The sequence below is a fragment of the Oncorhynchus tshawytscha genome, linkage group LG10, assembly GCF_018296145.1.
Source record: "Oncorhynchus tshawytscha isolate Ot180627B linkage group LG10, Otsh_v2.0, whole genome shotgun sequence".
In the NCBI taxonomy this organism is placed as follows: Eukaryota; Metazoa; Chordata; class Actinopteri; order Salmoniformes; family Salmonidae; genus Oncorhynchus; species Oncorhynchus tshawytscha.
The window spans coordinates 16,915,208-16,930,886 of NC_056438.1; the positions used below are offsets into that span (position 1 = coordinate 16,915,208).

Consider the following 15,679-nt stretch of genomic DNA (forward strand, 5'->3'; position numbering starts at 1 on the left):
GTACCCAAATCTATTGTACTGTACTCTGCTGATATATACCCTACTATTTTGTACTGTGCTCTCCTGTACTGTAACCTACTCTCCTGTACTGTACCCTACTCTACTGTGCTCTTCTGAACTGTACTATACTGTTCTCTAATTTAATGTTTTGCCCTGTGCTCTACTGAACTGTACCCTATTCTATTGTACTATGCTCTACTGAACTGTACCCTACTCTATTGTACTGTGCTCTACTGAACTGTACCCTACTCTATATTCTGTGCTCTACTGAACTGTACCCTATTCTATTGTACTGTACTGTACTGTTTGTGTGGCCTACCATACTGCAGCCGTTGTTCTCATAGACGTTTCCACTTCACAATAACAGCACTTACAGTTGACTGGGTTAGCTCTATCACTCCAAGACCCCAAACATTGACAAACATTTGACCAAAACATTACTACTACTACATACTTCTCTTCTGTACTGTACCCTACTCTACTGGACTCTACTGTACTGTACCCTACTCTACTGGACTCCACTGTACTGTACCCTACTCTATTGTACTCTACTGTACTGTACCCTACTCTACTGAACTGTACCCTACTCTATTGTACTGTGCTCTATTGTACTTTACCCTGCACTATTGTACTGTGCTCTACTGAACTGTAACTTACTCTATTGTACTGTACTCTACTGAACTGTACCCTACTCTATTGTACTGTGCTCTACTGTACTGTACCCTACTCTATTGTACTGTACTCCACAGAACTGTACCCAAATCTATTGTACTGTACTCTGCTGATATATACCCTACTATTTTGTACTGTACTCTCCTGTACTGGACCCTACTCTCCTGAACTGTACCCTACTCTACTGTGCTCTTCTGAACTGTACTATACTGTTCTCTAATTTAATGTTTTGCCCTGTGCTCTACTGAACTGTACCCTATTCTATTGTACTATGCTCTACTGAACTGTAACCTACTCTATTGTACTGTGCTCTACTGAACTGTACCCTACTCTATATTCTGTGCTCTACTGAACTGTACCCTATTCTACTGTACTCTACTGTACTGTACTGTACCCTACTCTATTGTGCTGTGCTCTACTGAACTATACCCTACTCTATTGCACTGTGCTCTGCTCTACTGTGCCCTACTCTTTTGTACTGTGCTCTACTGAATTGTACCCTACTCTATTGTACTGTGCTCCACTGTACTGTACTCTACTGTACTCTAATTGAATGTTTTGCACTGTGCTCTACTGAACTCGACCCTTCTCTATTGTACTGTACTCTAGTGAACTGGAACCTACTCTATTGTACTGTGCTCAACTGAACTGTACCCTACTCTATTGTACTGTACTGTACTCTACTGTACTGTACCCTACTCTATTGTACTGTACTCTACTTTACTGTACCCTACTCTACTGTACCCTACTATATTGTACTGTGCTCTAATGAACTATACCCTATTATTTTGTACTGTGCTCTCCTGTACTGTATCCTACTCTATTGTACTGTGCTCTACTGAACTCCACCCTATTCTATTATACTCTACTGTACTGTACCCTACTCTATTGTACTGTGCTCTACTGAACTGTACCCTACTCTATTGCACTGTGCTCCACTGTACTCTACGCTATTCTATTGTACTGTGCTCCTGTGAACTGTACTCTACTGTACTCTAATTGAATGTTTTGCACTGTGCTCTACTGAACTGGACCCTACTCTATTGTACTGTACTCTACTGAACTGGACCCTACTCTATTGTACTGTACTCTAGTGAACTGTACCCTACTCTATTGTACTGTACTCTACTGAACTGGACCCTACTCTATTGTACTGTACTCTAGTGAACTGTACCCTACTCTATTGTACTGTGCTCAACTGAACTGTACCCTACTCTACTGTACTGTACGCTACTCTACTGTACTCCACTGTACTGTACACTACTCTATTGTACTCTTCTGTACCCTTATTTACTATACTGTACCCTACTCTTCTGTACTCTATTGTACTGTACCCTACTCTATTGTACTGTGCTCTACTGAACTGTACCCTACTCTATTGTACTGTACTCTACTGAACTGTACCCTACTCTATTGTACTCTACTGAACTGTACCCTACTCTATTGTACTGTGCTCTATTGTACTGTACCCTGCACTATTGTACTGTGCTCTACTGAACTGCACCCTACTCTATTGTACTCTACTGAACTGTACCCTACTCTATTGTACTCTACTGAACTGTACCCTACTCTACTGAACTGTACCCTACTCTATTGTACTGTGCTCTACTGAACTTTACCCTACTCTATTGTACTGTACTCTACTGAACTGTAACTTACTCTATTGTACTGTACTCTACTGAACTGTACCCTACTCTATTGTACTCTATTGTACTGTACCCTACTCTATTGTACTGTGCTCTACTGAACTGTAACTTACTCTATTGTACTGTACTCTACTGAACTGTACCCTACTCTATTGTACTCTATTGAACTGTACCCTACTCTATTGTACTGTGCTCTACTGTACTGGACCCTATTCTCCTGAACTGTACCCTACTCTACTGTGCTCTTCTGAACTGTACCCTATTCTATTGTACTATGCTCTACTGAACTGTATCCTACTCTATTGTACTGTGCTCTACTGAACTGTACCCTACTCTATATTCTGTGCTCTACTGAACTGTACCCTATTCTATTGTACTGTACTGTACTGTTTGTGTGGCCTACCATATTGCAGCCGTTGTTGCTCATAGACGTTTCCACTTCACAATAACAGCACTTACAGTTGACTGGGTTAGCTCTATCACTCCAAGACCCCAAACATTGACAAACATTTGACCAAAACATTACTACTACTACATACTTCTCTTCTGTACTGTACCCTACTCTACTGGACTCTACTGTACTGTACCCTACTCTACTGGACTCCACTGTACTGTACCCTACTCTATTGTACTCTACTGTACTGTACCCTACTCTATTGTACTCTACTGAACTGTACCCTACTCTATTGTACTGTGATCTATTGTACTGTACCCTACTCTACTGTACTGTACCCTACTCTACTGTACTCTACTCTATTGTACTCTTCTGTACCCTTATTTACTATACTGTACCCTACTCTTCTGTACTCTATTCTACTGTACCCTACTCTATTGTACTCTGCTCAACTGTACTGTATCCTACTCTATTGCACTGTACCCTAATCTACTGAACTGTTCCCTGCTCTATTGTATTGGTTATCTTATGCTTGTGTGCGGCTTCTCGGCCATGGAAACCCATATCATGAAGCTCCCGACGAACATTGATTTAGCTGAGTTTGCTTCTAGAGGCAGTTTGGAATGCAGTAGTTAGTGTTTCAATGGAGGACAGACAATTTTTACAAGCTCCGCACTTCAGCACTCGGCGGTCCCGTTCTGTGCGCTTGTGTGGCCTACCATATTGCAGCCGTTGTTGCTCCTAGACGTTTCCACTTCACAATAACAGCACTTACAGTTGACCGGGTTAGCTCTATCATGTTAGAAATCTGACAAACTGACTTGTTAGACAGGTGGCATCCTATGACGGTGTCACATTGAAAGTCACTGAGCTCTTCAGTAAGGCCATTCTACTGCCAATGTTTGTCTATGGAGAGTGCATGGCTGTGTGCCTGATTTTATACACATGTCAGCAACGGGTGTGGCTGAAAAAGCAGAATCCACTCATTTGAAAGTGTGTCCACATACTTTTGCATATATTGTTTATATGTCTAAAATAATAGTTACCGTACTACTTACTGAAGTCAGATCCTACTTTGGAAAGATTGTTGCTCTGACTGCATTCGTCTTTATATAAATGTATGTAAATTCTAACTGAATGGAGTCAACATATGTAAAATATACTTTTATCACAATGTTACAGCATCAGCTGAATTACCAGGCAGGTATCCAGATGTGTTGTGCATTATTTTCACAGCTCTTCCCAAAACTACTCTGACTGTGAAGCCAAACCCTGCATTCACTGGAGAGACAGTTACTCTGATGTGTTCAGTGACGTATGCCAGTAGATGGAACTATCAGTGGTACAAAGACAGGAATTATAATGTAGTGTCCCAGTCTGTCAGACACACTATAACAGGAAACACCCTCACCATCAGTAGAGCTGCTGAGTCTGACCAGGGTCTCTACTGGTGTGAAGGGAACAGAGTGTCTAGACCCACATCTTCACAACCAGGTGATCCTGTCACTCTCACTGTAGAAGGTGAGTTACTTTGTGTTTTTTGTCATAAAGATGGACACTTTTTATACTGTGTCAGAATTCTTCGCTAAAGTATTGGGACAGTGTTGTTCTGTGAAGTCTCCAAACTCCAAAGCAATAACAAACATATTGTTAAATAAGTTTAGTACAGAGTAATTGTTTATATACACACTGTATTTCTATTGAGAGGAGTCTGTACTGTACACTGACTCCTAAACTTCATGTTTGAACATAAAGGAAAACATTTATTTTGAGGTTTCATCTTTGTATCTGTGCCATTATGGTGTCTGTTACAACACAAGCAGGACATCGACATGTTAATGTTGCATGTGCCATAATCTACCAACTGTGTTACAGAGGATCACCATGTGGGTTGTGGACACTTCAGGAAAAAGAGTAGAGTATTGAGATGCATAGACAACAGGGGGGTTCCAACCCTCCAAGACCCCAAACATTGACATCTATTTGACCAAAACATTACTACTACTACTACATACTTACTGTACTCCATTGTACTTACTGTACCCTGCTCTATTGTACTGTGCTCTACTGAACTGTACCCTACTCTATTGTACTCCAGTGTACTGTACAATACTCTATTGTACTCTAGTGTACTGTACCCTACTCTATTGTACTGTACCCTACTGTGCCTATTGTACTGTGCTCTACTGTACTGTACCCTACTCTATTGTACTGTACTCTACTGAACTGTACCCTACTCTACTGTACTGTACCCTACTCCATTGTACTGTACTCCACTGTCCTGTACACTACTCTATTGTACTCTTCTGTACCCTTATTTACTATACTGTACCCTACTCTTCTGTACTCTATTGTTTTACTGTGCTCCTGAACTGTACTCTATTGTACTGTGCTCTACTGAACTGTAACCCTCTATTGTTCTATTGTACTGTGCTCTACTGAACTGTACCCTACTCTATTGTACTCTACTGAACTGCTCTACTGTACCCTACTCTATTGTACTGTGCTCTATTGTACTGTACCCTGCACTATTGTACTGTGCTCTACTGAACTGTAACTTGCTCTATTGTACTGTACTCTACTGAACTGTACCCTACTCTATTGTACTCTACTGAACTCTACCCTATTCTATTGTACTGTACTCTAATTGAAGTGATTTGACACTGTGCTCTACTGAACTGGACCCTACTCCATTGTACTGTACTCTAGTGAACTGTACCCTACTCTACTTGTGACCGTGCTCAACCAAGACTGGACCCTACATTTCTCAAAACTGAACTGTACCCTACTCTACTGTGCTCTTACTGAACTGTACTATTACTGTACCCTCTCTAATTTATCTTATTTACTTTGTGCCTAATGTTGTGCTCTACTGAACTGTACCCTACTATACTGTACCCTACTCTTCTATTGTTGTACTGTGTTATTGTCTACACTATTGAACTGTATTGTACTGTGCCCTACTGAACTGTAACTTGTTACTGTGCTCTACTGAACTGTACCCTACTCTATATTCTGTGCTCTACTGAACTGTACCCTACTATTCTGTACTGTGCTCTCCTGTACTGTACTGTGCTCTTTGAACTGTACTATACTGTTCTCTAATTTAATGTTTTGCTCTACTATTCTATTGTACTATGCTGTACTGTACCCTACTCTACTACCCTACTCTATATTCTGTGCTCTACTGAACTGTACTGTACCTGTACTGTACTGTACTGTACCCTACTCTGCTGTGCTCTACTGAACTATACCCTACTCTATTGCACTGTACTGCTCTACTGAACTGCCCTACTTTTGTACTGTGCTCTACTGAATTGTACCCTACTCTATTGTACTGTGCTCCACTGTACTGTACTCTACTGTACTCTAATTGAATGTTTTGCACTGTGCTCTACTGAACTGGACCCTTCTCTATTGTACTGTACTCTAGTGAACTGGAACCTACTCTATTGTACTGTGCTCAACTGAACTGTACCCTACTCTATTGTACTTTGCTCTACTGAACTATACCCACCTCTACTGTACCCTACTCTATTGTACTCTGCTCAACTGTACTGTATCCTAATCTATTGCACTGTACCCTAATCTACTGAACTGTTCCCTGCTCTATTGTATTGGTTATCTTATGCTTGTGTGCGGCTTCTCGGCCATGGAAACCCATATCTTGAAGCTCCCGACTAACATTTATTGTGCTGAGTTTGCTTCTAGAGGCAGTTTGGAATGCAGTAGTTAGTGTTTCAACGGAGGACAGACAATTTTTACACGCTCCGCACTTCAGCACTCGGCGGTCCCATTCTGTGTGCTTGTGTGGCCTACCATATTGCAGCCGTTGTTGCTCCTAGACGTTTCCACTTCACAATAACAGCACTTACAGTTGACCGGGTTAGCTCTATCATGGCAGAAATCTGACAAACTGACTTGTTAGACAGGTGGCATCCTATGACAGTGTCACATTGAAAGTCACTGAGCTCTTCAAGTAAGGCCATTCTACTGCCAATGTTTGTCTATGGAGAGTGCATGGCTGTGTGCTTGATTTTATACACATGTCAGCAACGGGTGTGGCTGAAAAAGCAGAATCCACTAATTTGAAAGGGTGTCCACATACTTTTGCATATATAGTTTATATGTCTAAAATTATAGTTACTGTACTACTTACTGAAGTCAGATCCTAATTTGGAAAGATTGTTGCTCTGACTGCATTTGCCTTTATATGCATTTATGTCAATTCTAACTGAATGGAGTCAACATATGTAAAATATACTTTTATCACAATGTTACAGCATCAGCTGAATTACCAGACAGGTATCCAGATGTTTTGTGCATTATTTTCACAGCTCTTCCCAAAACTACTCTGACTGTGAAGCCAAACCCTGCAAAAACTGGAGAGAAAGTCACTCTGAAGTGTTCAGTGACGTATGACAGTAGATGGAACTATCAGTGGTACAAAGACTGGAATTATAATGTAGTGTCCCAGTCTGCCAGACACACTATAACAGGAAACACCCTCACCATCAGTAGAGCTGCTGAGTCTGACCAGGGTCTCTACTGGTGTGAAGGGAACAGAGTGTCTAGACCCACATCTTCACAACCAGGTGATCCTGTCACTCTCACTGTAGAAGGTGAGTTACTTTGTGTTTTTTGTCATAAAGATGGACACTATTTATATTGTGTCAGAATTCTTCGTTAAAGTATTGGGACAGTGTTGTTCTGTGAAGTCTCCAAACTCCAAAGCAATAACAAACATATTGTTAAATAAGTTTAGTACAGAGTAATTGTTTATATACACACTGTATTTCTATTGAAAGGATTCTGTCCTGTACACTGACTCCTAAACTTCATGTTTGAACATAAAGGAAAACATTTATATAGAGGTTTCATCTTTGTATCTGTGCCATTATGGTGTCTGTTATAACACGGGCAGCACATCTACATGTTAATGTTGCATGTGCCATAATCTACCAACTGAGTTACAGAGGACCACCATGTGGGTTGTGGACACTTCAGGAAAAAGAGTAGAGTATTGAGATGCATAGACAACAGGGGGGTTCCAACCCTCCAAGACCCCAAACATTGACAAACATTTGACCAAAACATTACTACTACTACATACTTCTCTTCTGTACTGAACCCTACTCTACTGTACTACATGGTACTGTACCCTTCTCTATTGTACTCTACTGTACTGTACCCTACTATACTGTACTGTACCCTACTCTACTGTACTCCACTGTACTGTACACTACTCTATTGTACTCTACTGTACCCGTATTTACTATACTGTACCCTACTCTTCTGTACTCTATTGTACTGTACCATACTCTATTGTACTGTGCTCTACTGAACTGTACCCTACTCTATTGTACTGTACTCTACTGAACTGTACCCTACTCTATTGTACTCTACTGAACTGTACCCTACTCTATTGCACTGTGCTCTACTGTACTGTACCCTGCACTATTGTACTGTGCTCTACTGAACTGTAACTTACTCTATTGTACTGTACTCTACTGAACTGTACCGTACTCTATTGTACTCTACTGAACTGTACCCTACTCTATTGTACTGTGCTCTACTGTACTGTACCCTACTCTATTGTACTGCACTCCACAGAACTGTACCCAAATCTATTGTACTGTACTCTGCTGATATATACCCTACTATTTTGTACTGTGCTCTCCTGTACTGTACCCTACTCTACTGTGCTCTTCTGAACTGTACTATACTGTTCTCTAATTTAATGTTTTGCCCTGTGCTCTACTGAACTGTACCCTATTCTATTGTACTATGCTCTACTGAACTGTACCCTACTCTTTGTACTGTGCTCTACTGAACTGTACCCTACTCTATATTCTGTGCTCTACTGAACTGTACCCTATTCTACTGTGCTGTACTGTACCCTACTCTATTGTGCTGTGCTCTACTGTGCCCTACTCTTTTGTACTGTACTCTGCTGATATATACCCTACTATTTTGTACTGTGCTCTCCTGTACTGTACCCTACTCTCCTGTACTGTACCCTACTCTACTGTGCTCTTCTGAACTGTAATATACTGTTCTCTAATTTAATGTTTTGCCCTGTGCTCTACTGAACTGTACCCTACTCTTTGTACTGTGCTCTACTGAACTGTACCCTACTCTATATTCTGTGCTCTACTGAACTGTACCCTATTCTACTGTACTGTACTGTACTGTACCCTACTCTATTGTGCTGTGCTCTACTGTGCCCTACTCTTTTGTACTGTGCTCTACTGAATTGTACCCTACTCTATTGTACTGTGCTCTACTGTGCTGTACTCTACTGTACTCTAATTGAATGTTTTGCACTGTGCTCTACTGAACTGTAACTTACTCTATTGTACTGTACTCTACTGAACTGTACCCTACTCTATTGTACTGTGCTCTACTGTACTGTACCCTACTCTATTGTACTGTACTCCACAGAACTGTACCCAAATCTATTGTACTGTACTCTGCTGATATATACCCTACTATTTTGTACTGTGCTCTCCTGTACTGTACCCTACTCTACTGTGCTCTTCTGAACTGTACTATACTGTTCTCTAATTTAATGTTTTGCCCTGTGCTCTACTGAACTGTACCCTATTCTATTGTACTATGCTCTACTGAACTGTACCCTACTCTATTGTACTGTGCTCTACTGAACTGTACCCTACTCTATATTCTGTGCTCTACTGAACTGTACCCTATTCTACTGTACTGTTCTGTACTGTACTGTACCCTACTCTATTGTGCTGTGCTCTACTGAACTATACCCTACTCTATTGCACTGTGCTCTGCTCTACTGTGCCCTACTCTTTTGTAGTGGGCTCTACTGAATTGTACCCTACTCTATTGTACTGTGCTCCACTGTACTGTACTCTACTGTACTCTAATTGAATGTTTTGCACTGTGCTCTACTGAACTGGACCCTTCTCTATTGTACTGTACTCAACTGAACTGTACCCTACTCTATTGTACTGTACTGTACTCTACTGTACTGTACCCTACTCTATTGTACTGTACACTACTTTACTGTACCCTACTCTACTGTACCCTACTATATTGTACTGTGCTCTACTGAACTATACCCTATTATTTTGTACTGTGCTCTCCTGTACTGTATCCTACTCTATTGTACTGTGCTCTACTGAACTCCACCCTATTCTATTATACTCTACTGTACTGTACCCTACTATATTGTACTGTGCTCTACTGAACTATACCCTATTATTTTGTACTGTGCTCTCCTGTACTGTATCCTACTCTATTGTACTGTGCTCTACTGAACTCCACCCTATTCTATTATACTCTACTGTACTGTACCCTACTATATTGTACTGTGCTCTACTGAACTATACCCTATTATTTTGTACTGTGCTCTCCTGTACTGTATCCTACTCTATTGTACTGTGCTCTACTGAACTCCACCCTATTCTATTATACTCTACTGAACTGCACCCTACTCTATTGTACTGTACTCTACTGAACTGTACCCTATTCTATTGTACTGTGCTCCTGTGAACTGTACTCTACTGTACTCTAATTTAATGTTTTGCACTGTGCTCTACTGAACTGGACCCTACTCTATTGTACTGTACTCTAGTGAACTGTACCCTACTCTATTGTACTGTGCTCAACTGAACTGTACCCTACTCTACTGTACTGTACGCTACTCTACTGTACTCCACTGTACTGTACACTACTCTATTGTACTCTTCTGTACCCTTATTTACTATACTGTACCCTACTCTTCTGTACTCTATTGTACTGTACCCTACTCTATTGTACTGTACTGTACTCTACTGTACTGTACCCTACTCTATTGTACTGTACTCTACTTTACTGTACCCTACTCTACTGTACCCTACTATATTGTACTGTGCTCTACTGAACTATACCCTATTATTTTGTACTGTGCTCTCCTGTACTGTATCCTACTCTATTGTACTGTGCTCTACTGAACTCCACCCTATTCTATTATACTCTACTGTACTGTACCCTACTCTATTGTACTGTGCTCTACTGAACTATACCCTACTCTATTGCACTGTGCTCCACTGTACTCTACGCTATTCTATTGTACTCTACTGAACTGTACCCTACTCTATTGTACTGTACTGTACTCTACTGTACTGTACCCTACTCTATTGTACTGTACTGTACTCTACTGAACTGTACCCTACTCTATTGTACTGTACTGTACTCTACTGTACTCTACCCTACTCTATTGTACTGTACACTACTTTACTGTACCCTACTCTACTGTACCCTACTATATTGTACTGTGCTCTACTGAACTATACCCTATTATTTTGTACTGTGCTCTCCTGTACTGTATCCTACTCTATTGTACTGTGCTCTACTGAACTCCACCCTATTCTATTATACTCTACTGTACTGTACCCTACTATATTGTACTGTGCTCTACTGAACTATACCCTATTATTTGTACTGTGCTCTCCTGTACTGTATCCTACTCTATTGTACTGTGCTCTACTGAACTCCACCCTATTCTATTATACTCTACTGTACTGTACCCTACTCTATTGTACTGTACTCTACTGAACTGTACCCTACTCTATTGTACTCTACTGAACTGTACCCTACTCTATTGTACTGTGCTCTATTGTACTGTACCCTGCACTATTGTACTGTGCTCTACTGAACTGCACCCTACTCTATTGTACTCTACTGAACTGTACCCTACTCTATTGTACTCTACTGAACTGTACCCTACTCTATTGTACTCTACTGAACTGTACCCTATTCTATTATACTCTACTGTACTGTACCCTACTCTATTGCACTGTGCTCCACTGTACTCTACGCTATTCTATTGTACTGTGCTCCTGTGAACTGTACTCTACTGTACTCTAATTGAATGTTTTGCACTGTGCTCTACTGAACTGGACCCTACTCTATTGTACTGTGCTCAACTGAACTGTACCCTACTCTACTGTACTGTACGCTACTCTACTGTACTCCACTGTACTGTACACTACTCTATTGTACTCTTCTGTACCCTTATTTACTATACTGTACCCTACTCTTCTGTACTCTATTGTACTGTACCCTACTCTATTGTACTGTGCTCTACTGAACTTTACCCTACTCTATTGTACTGTACTCTACTGAACTGTAACTTACTCTATTGTACTGTACTCTACTGAACTGTACCCTACTCTATTGTACTCTATTGTACTGTACCCTACTCTATTGTACTGTGCTCTACTGAACTGTAACTTACTCTATTGTACTGTACTCTACTGAACTGTACCCTACTCTATTGTACTCTATTGAACTGTACCCTACTCTATTGTACTGTGCTCTACTGTACTGGACCCTATTCTCCTGAACTGTACCCTACTCTACTGTGCTCTTCTGAACTGTACCCTATTCTATTGTACTATGCTCTACTGAACTGTATCCTACTCTATTGTACTGTGCTCTACTGAACTGTACCCTACTCTATATTCTGTGCTCTACTGAACTGTACCCTATTCTATTGTACTGTACTGTACTGTTTGTGTGGCCTACCATATTGCAGCCGTTGTTGCTCATAGACGTTTCCACTTCACAATAACAGCACTTACAGTTGACTGGGTTAGCTCTATCACTCCAAGACCCCAAACATTGACAAACATTTGACCAAAACATTACTACTACTACATACTTCTCTTCTGTACTGTACCCTACTCTACTGGACTCTACTGTACTGTACCCTACTCTACTGGACTCCACTGTACTGTACCCTACTCTATTGTACTCTACTGTACTGTACCCTACTCTACTGTACTGTACCCTACTCTATTGTACTCTACTGAACTGTACCCTACTCTATTGTACTGTGATCTATTGTACTGTACCCTACTCTACTGTACTGTACCCTACTCTACTGTACTCTACTCTATTGTACTCTTCTGTACCCTTATTTACTATACTGTACCCTACTCTTCTGTACTCTATTCTACTGTACCCTACTCTATTGTACTCTGCTCAACTGTACTGTTTCCTACTCTATTGCACTGTACCCTAATCTACTGAACTGTTCCCTGCTCTATTGTATTGGTTATCTTATGCTTGTGTGCGGCTTCTCGGCCATGGAAACCCATATCATGAAGCTCCCGACGAACATTGATTTAGCTGAGTTTGCTTCTAGAGGCAGTTTGGAATGCAGTAGTTAGTGTTTCAATGGAGGACAGACAATTTTACAAGCTCCGCACTTCAGCACTCGGCGGTCCCGTTCTGTGCGCTTGTGTGGCCTACCATATTGCAGCCGTTGTTGCTCCTAGACGTTTCCACTTCACAATAACAGCACTTACAGTTGACCGGGTTAGCTCTATCATGTTAGAAATCTGACAAACTGACTTGTTAGACAGGTGGCATCCTATGACGGTGTCACATTGAAAGTCACTGAGCTCTTCAGTAAGGCCATTCTACTGCCAATGTTTGTCTATGGAGAGTGCATGGCTGTGTGCCTGATTTTATACACATGTCAGCAACGGGTGTGGCTGAAAAAGCAGAATCCACTCATTTGAAAGTGTGTCCACATACTTTTGCATATATTGTTTATATGTCTAAAATAATAGTTACCGTACTACTTACTGAAGTCAGATCCTACTTTGGAAAGATTGTTGCTCTGACTGCATTCGTCTTTATATAAATGTATGTAAATTCTAACTGAATGGAGTCAACATATGTAAAATATACTTTTATCACAATGTTACAGCATCAGCTGAATTACCAGGCAGGTATCCAGATGTGTTGTGCATTATTTTCACAGCTCTTCCCAAAACTACTCTGACTGTGAAGCCAAACCCTGCATTCACTGGAGAGACAGTTACTCTGATGTGTTCAGTGACGTATGCCAGTAGATGGAACTATCAGTGGTACAAAGACAGGAATTATAATGTAGTGTCCCAGTCTGTCAGACACACTATAACAGGAAACACCCTCACCATCAGTAGAGCTGCTGAGTCTGACCAGGGTCTCTACTGGTGTGAAGGGAACAGAGTGTCTAGACCCACATCTTCACAACCAGGTGATCCTGTCACTCTCACTGTAGAAGGTGAGTTACTTTGTGTTTTTGTCATAAAGATGGACACTATTTATATTGTGTCAGAATTCTTCGTTAAAGTATTGGGACAGTGTTGTTCTGTGAAGTCTCCAAACTCCAAAGCAATAACAAACATATTGTTAAATAAGTTTAGTACAGAGTAATTGTTTATACACACACTGTATTTCTATTGAGAGGAGTCTGTACTGTACACTGACTCCTAAACTTCATGTTTGAACATAAAGGAAAACATTTATTTTGAGGTTTCATCTTTGTATCTGTGCCATTATGGTGTCTGTTACAACACAAGCAGGACATCGACATGTTAATGTTGCATGTGCCATAATCTACCAACTGTGTTACAGAGGATCACCATGTGGGTTGTGGACACTTCAGGAAAAAGAGTAGAGTATTGAGATGCATAGACAACAGGGGGGTTCCAACCCTCCAAGACCCCAAACATTGACATCTATTTGACCAAAACATTACTACTACTACTACATACTTCTCTACTGTACCCTGCTCTATTGTACTGTGCTCTACTGAACTGTACCCTACTCTATTGTACTCTAGTGTACTGTACAATACTCTATTGTACTCTAGTGTACTGTACCCTACTCTATTGTACTGTACCCTACTCCATTGTACTCTACTGTACTGTACCCTACTCTATTGTACTCTACTGAACTGTACCCTACTCTACTGTACTGTACCCTACTCTACTGTACTCCACTGTCCTGTACACTACTCTATTGTACTCTTCTGTACCCTTATTTACTATACTGTACCCTACTCTTCTGTACTCTATTGTACTGTACCCTACTCTATTGTACTGTGCTCTACTGAACTGTACCCTACTCTATTGTACTGTACTCTACTGAACTGTACCCTACTCTATTGTACTCTACTGAACTGTACGTACCCTACTCTATTGTACTGTGCTCTATTGTACTGTACCCTGCACTATTGTACTGTGCTCTACTGAACTGTAACTTGCTCTATTGTACTGTACTCTACTGAACTGTACCCTACTCTATAGTACTCTACTGAACTCTACCCTATTCTATTGTACTGTACTCTAATTGAAAGATTTGCACTGTGCTCTACTGAACTGGACCCTACTCCATTGTACTGTACTCTAGTGAACTGTACCCTACTCTATTGTACCGTGCTCAACTGTACTGGACCCTACTCTCCTGAACTGTACCCTACTCTACTGTGCTCTTCTGAACTGTACTATACTGTTCTCTAATTTATTGTTTTGCCCTGTGCTCTACTGAACTGTACCCTACTCTATTGCACTGTGCTCTGCTCTACTGTGCCCTACTATTTTGTACTGTGCTCTACTGAATTGTACCCTACTCTATTGTACTGTACTCTACTGTACTCTAATTGAATGTTTTGCACTGTGCTCTACTGAACTGGACCCTTCTCTATTGTACTGTACTCTAGTGAACTGGAACCTACTCTATTGTACTGTGCTCAACTGAACTGTACCCTACTTTATTGTACTTTGCTCTACTGAACTATACCCACCTCTACAGTACCCTACTCTATTGTACTCTGCTCAACTGTACTGTATCCTAATCTATTGCACTGTACCCTAATCTACTGAACTGTTCCCTGCTCTATTGTATTGGTTATCTTATGCTTGTGTGCGGCTTCTCGGCCATGGAAACCCATATCATGAAGCTCCCGACAAACATTTATTGTGCTGAGTTTGCTTCTAGAGGCAGTTTGGAATGCAGTAGTTAGTGTTTCAATGGAGGACAGACAATTTTTACGCGCTCCGCACTTCAGCACTCGGCGATCCCGTTCTGTGCGTTTGTGTGGCCTACCATATTGCAGCCGTTGTTGCTCATAGACGTTTCCACTTCACAATAACAGCACTTACAGTTGACTGGGTTA

At 40.9% G+C, this 15,679-nt stretch overlaps 2 protein-coding genes across 18 annotated transcripts in view; both read left to right on the forward strand.

Moving 5' to 3' along the window:
• The window catches only part of LOC112259872 (Fc receptor-like protein 5), a 237,826-nt gene that overhangs the window by 193,925 nt on the left and 28,222 nt on the right, over positions 1–15,679 (forward strand). The gene's annotated exons all lie outside the window — the stretch shown is intronic.
• LOC112260979 (basement membrane-specific heparan sulfate proteoglycan core protein) overlaps positions 1–15,679 on the forward strand; it is a 203,310-nt gene that overhangs the window by 157,084 nt on the left and 30,547 nt on the right. For 9 of the 10 annotated variants that reach the window (XM_042328220.1, XM_042328223.1, XM_042328224.1 and 6 more), the window contains 3 exons: positions 3,949–4,233; positions 7,050–7,334; positions 13,499–13,783. In XM_042328220.1, coding sequence (XP_042184154.1) covers positions 3,949–4,233; positions 7,050–7,334; positions 13,499–13,783 — 855 coding nt within the window. The remainder of the gene's footprint in view (positions 1–3,948; positions 4,234–7,049; positions 7,335–13,498; positions 13,784–15,679) is intronic. The other variant, XM_042328227.1, reaches the window with a different exon arrangement.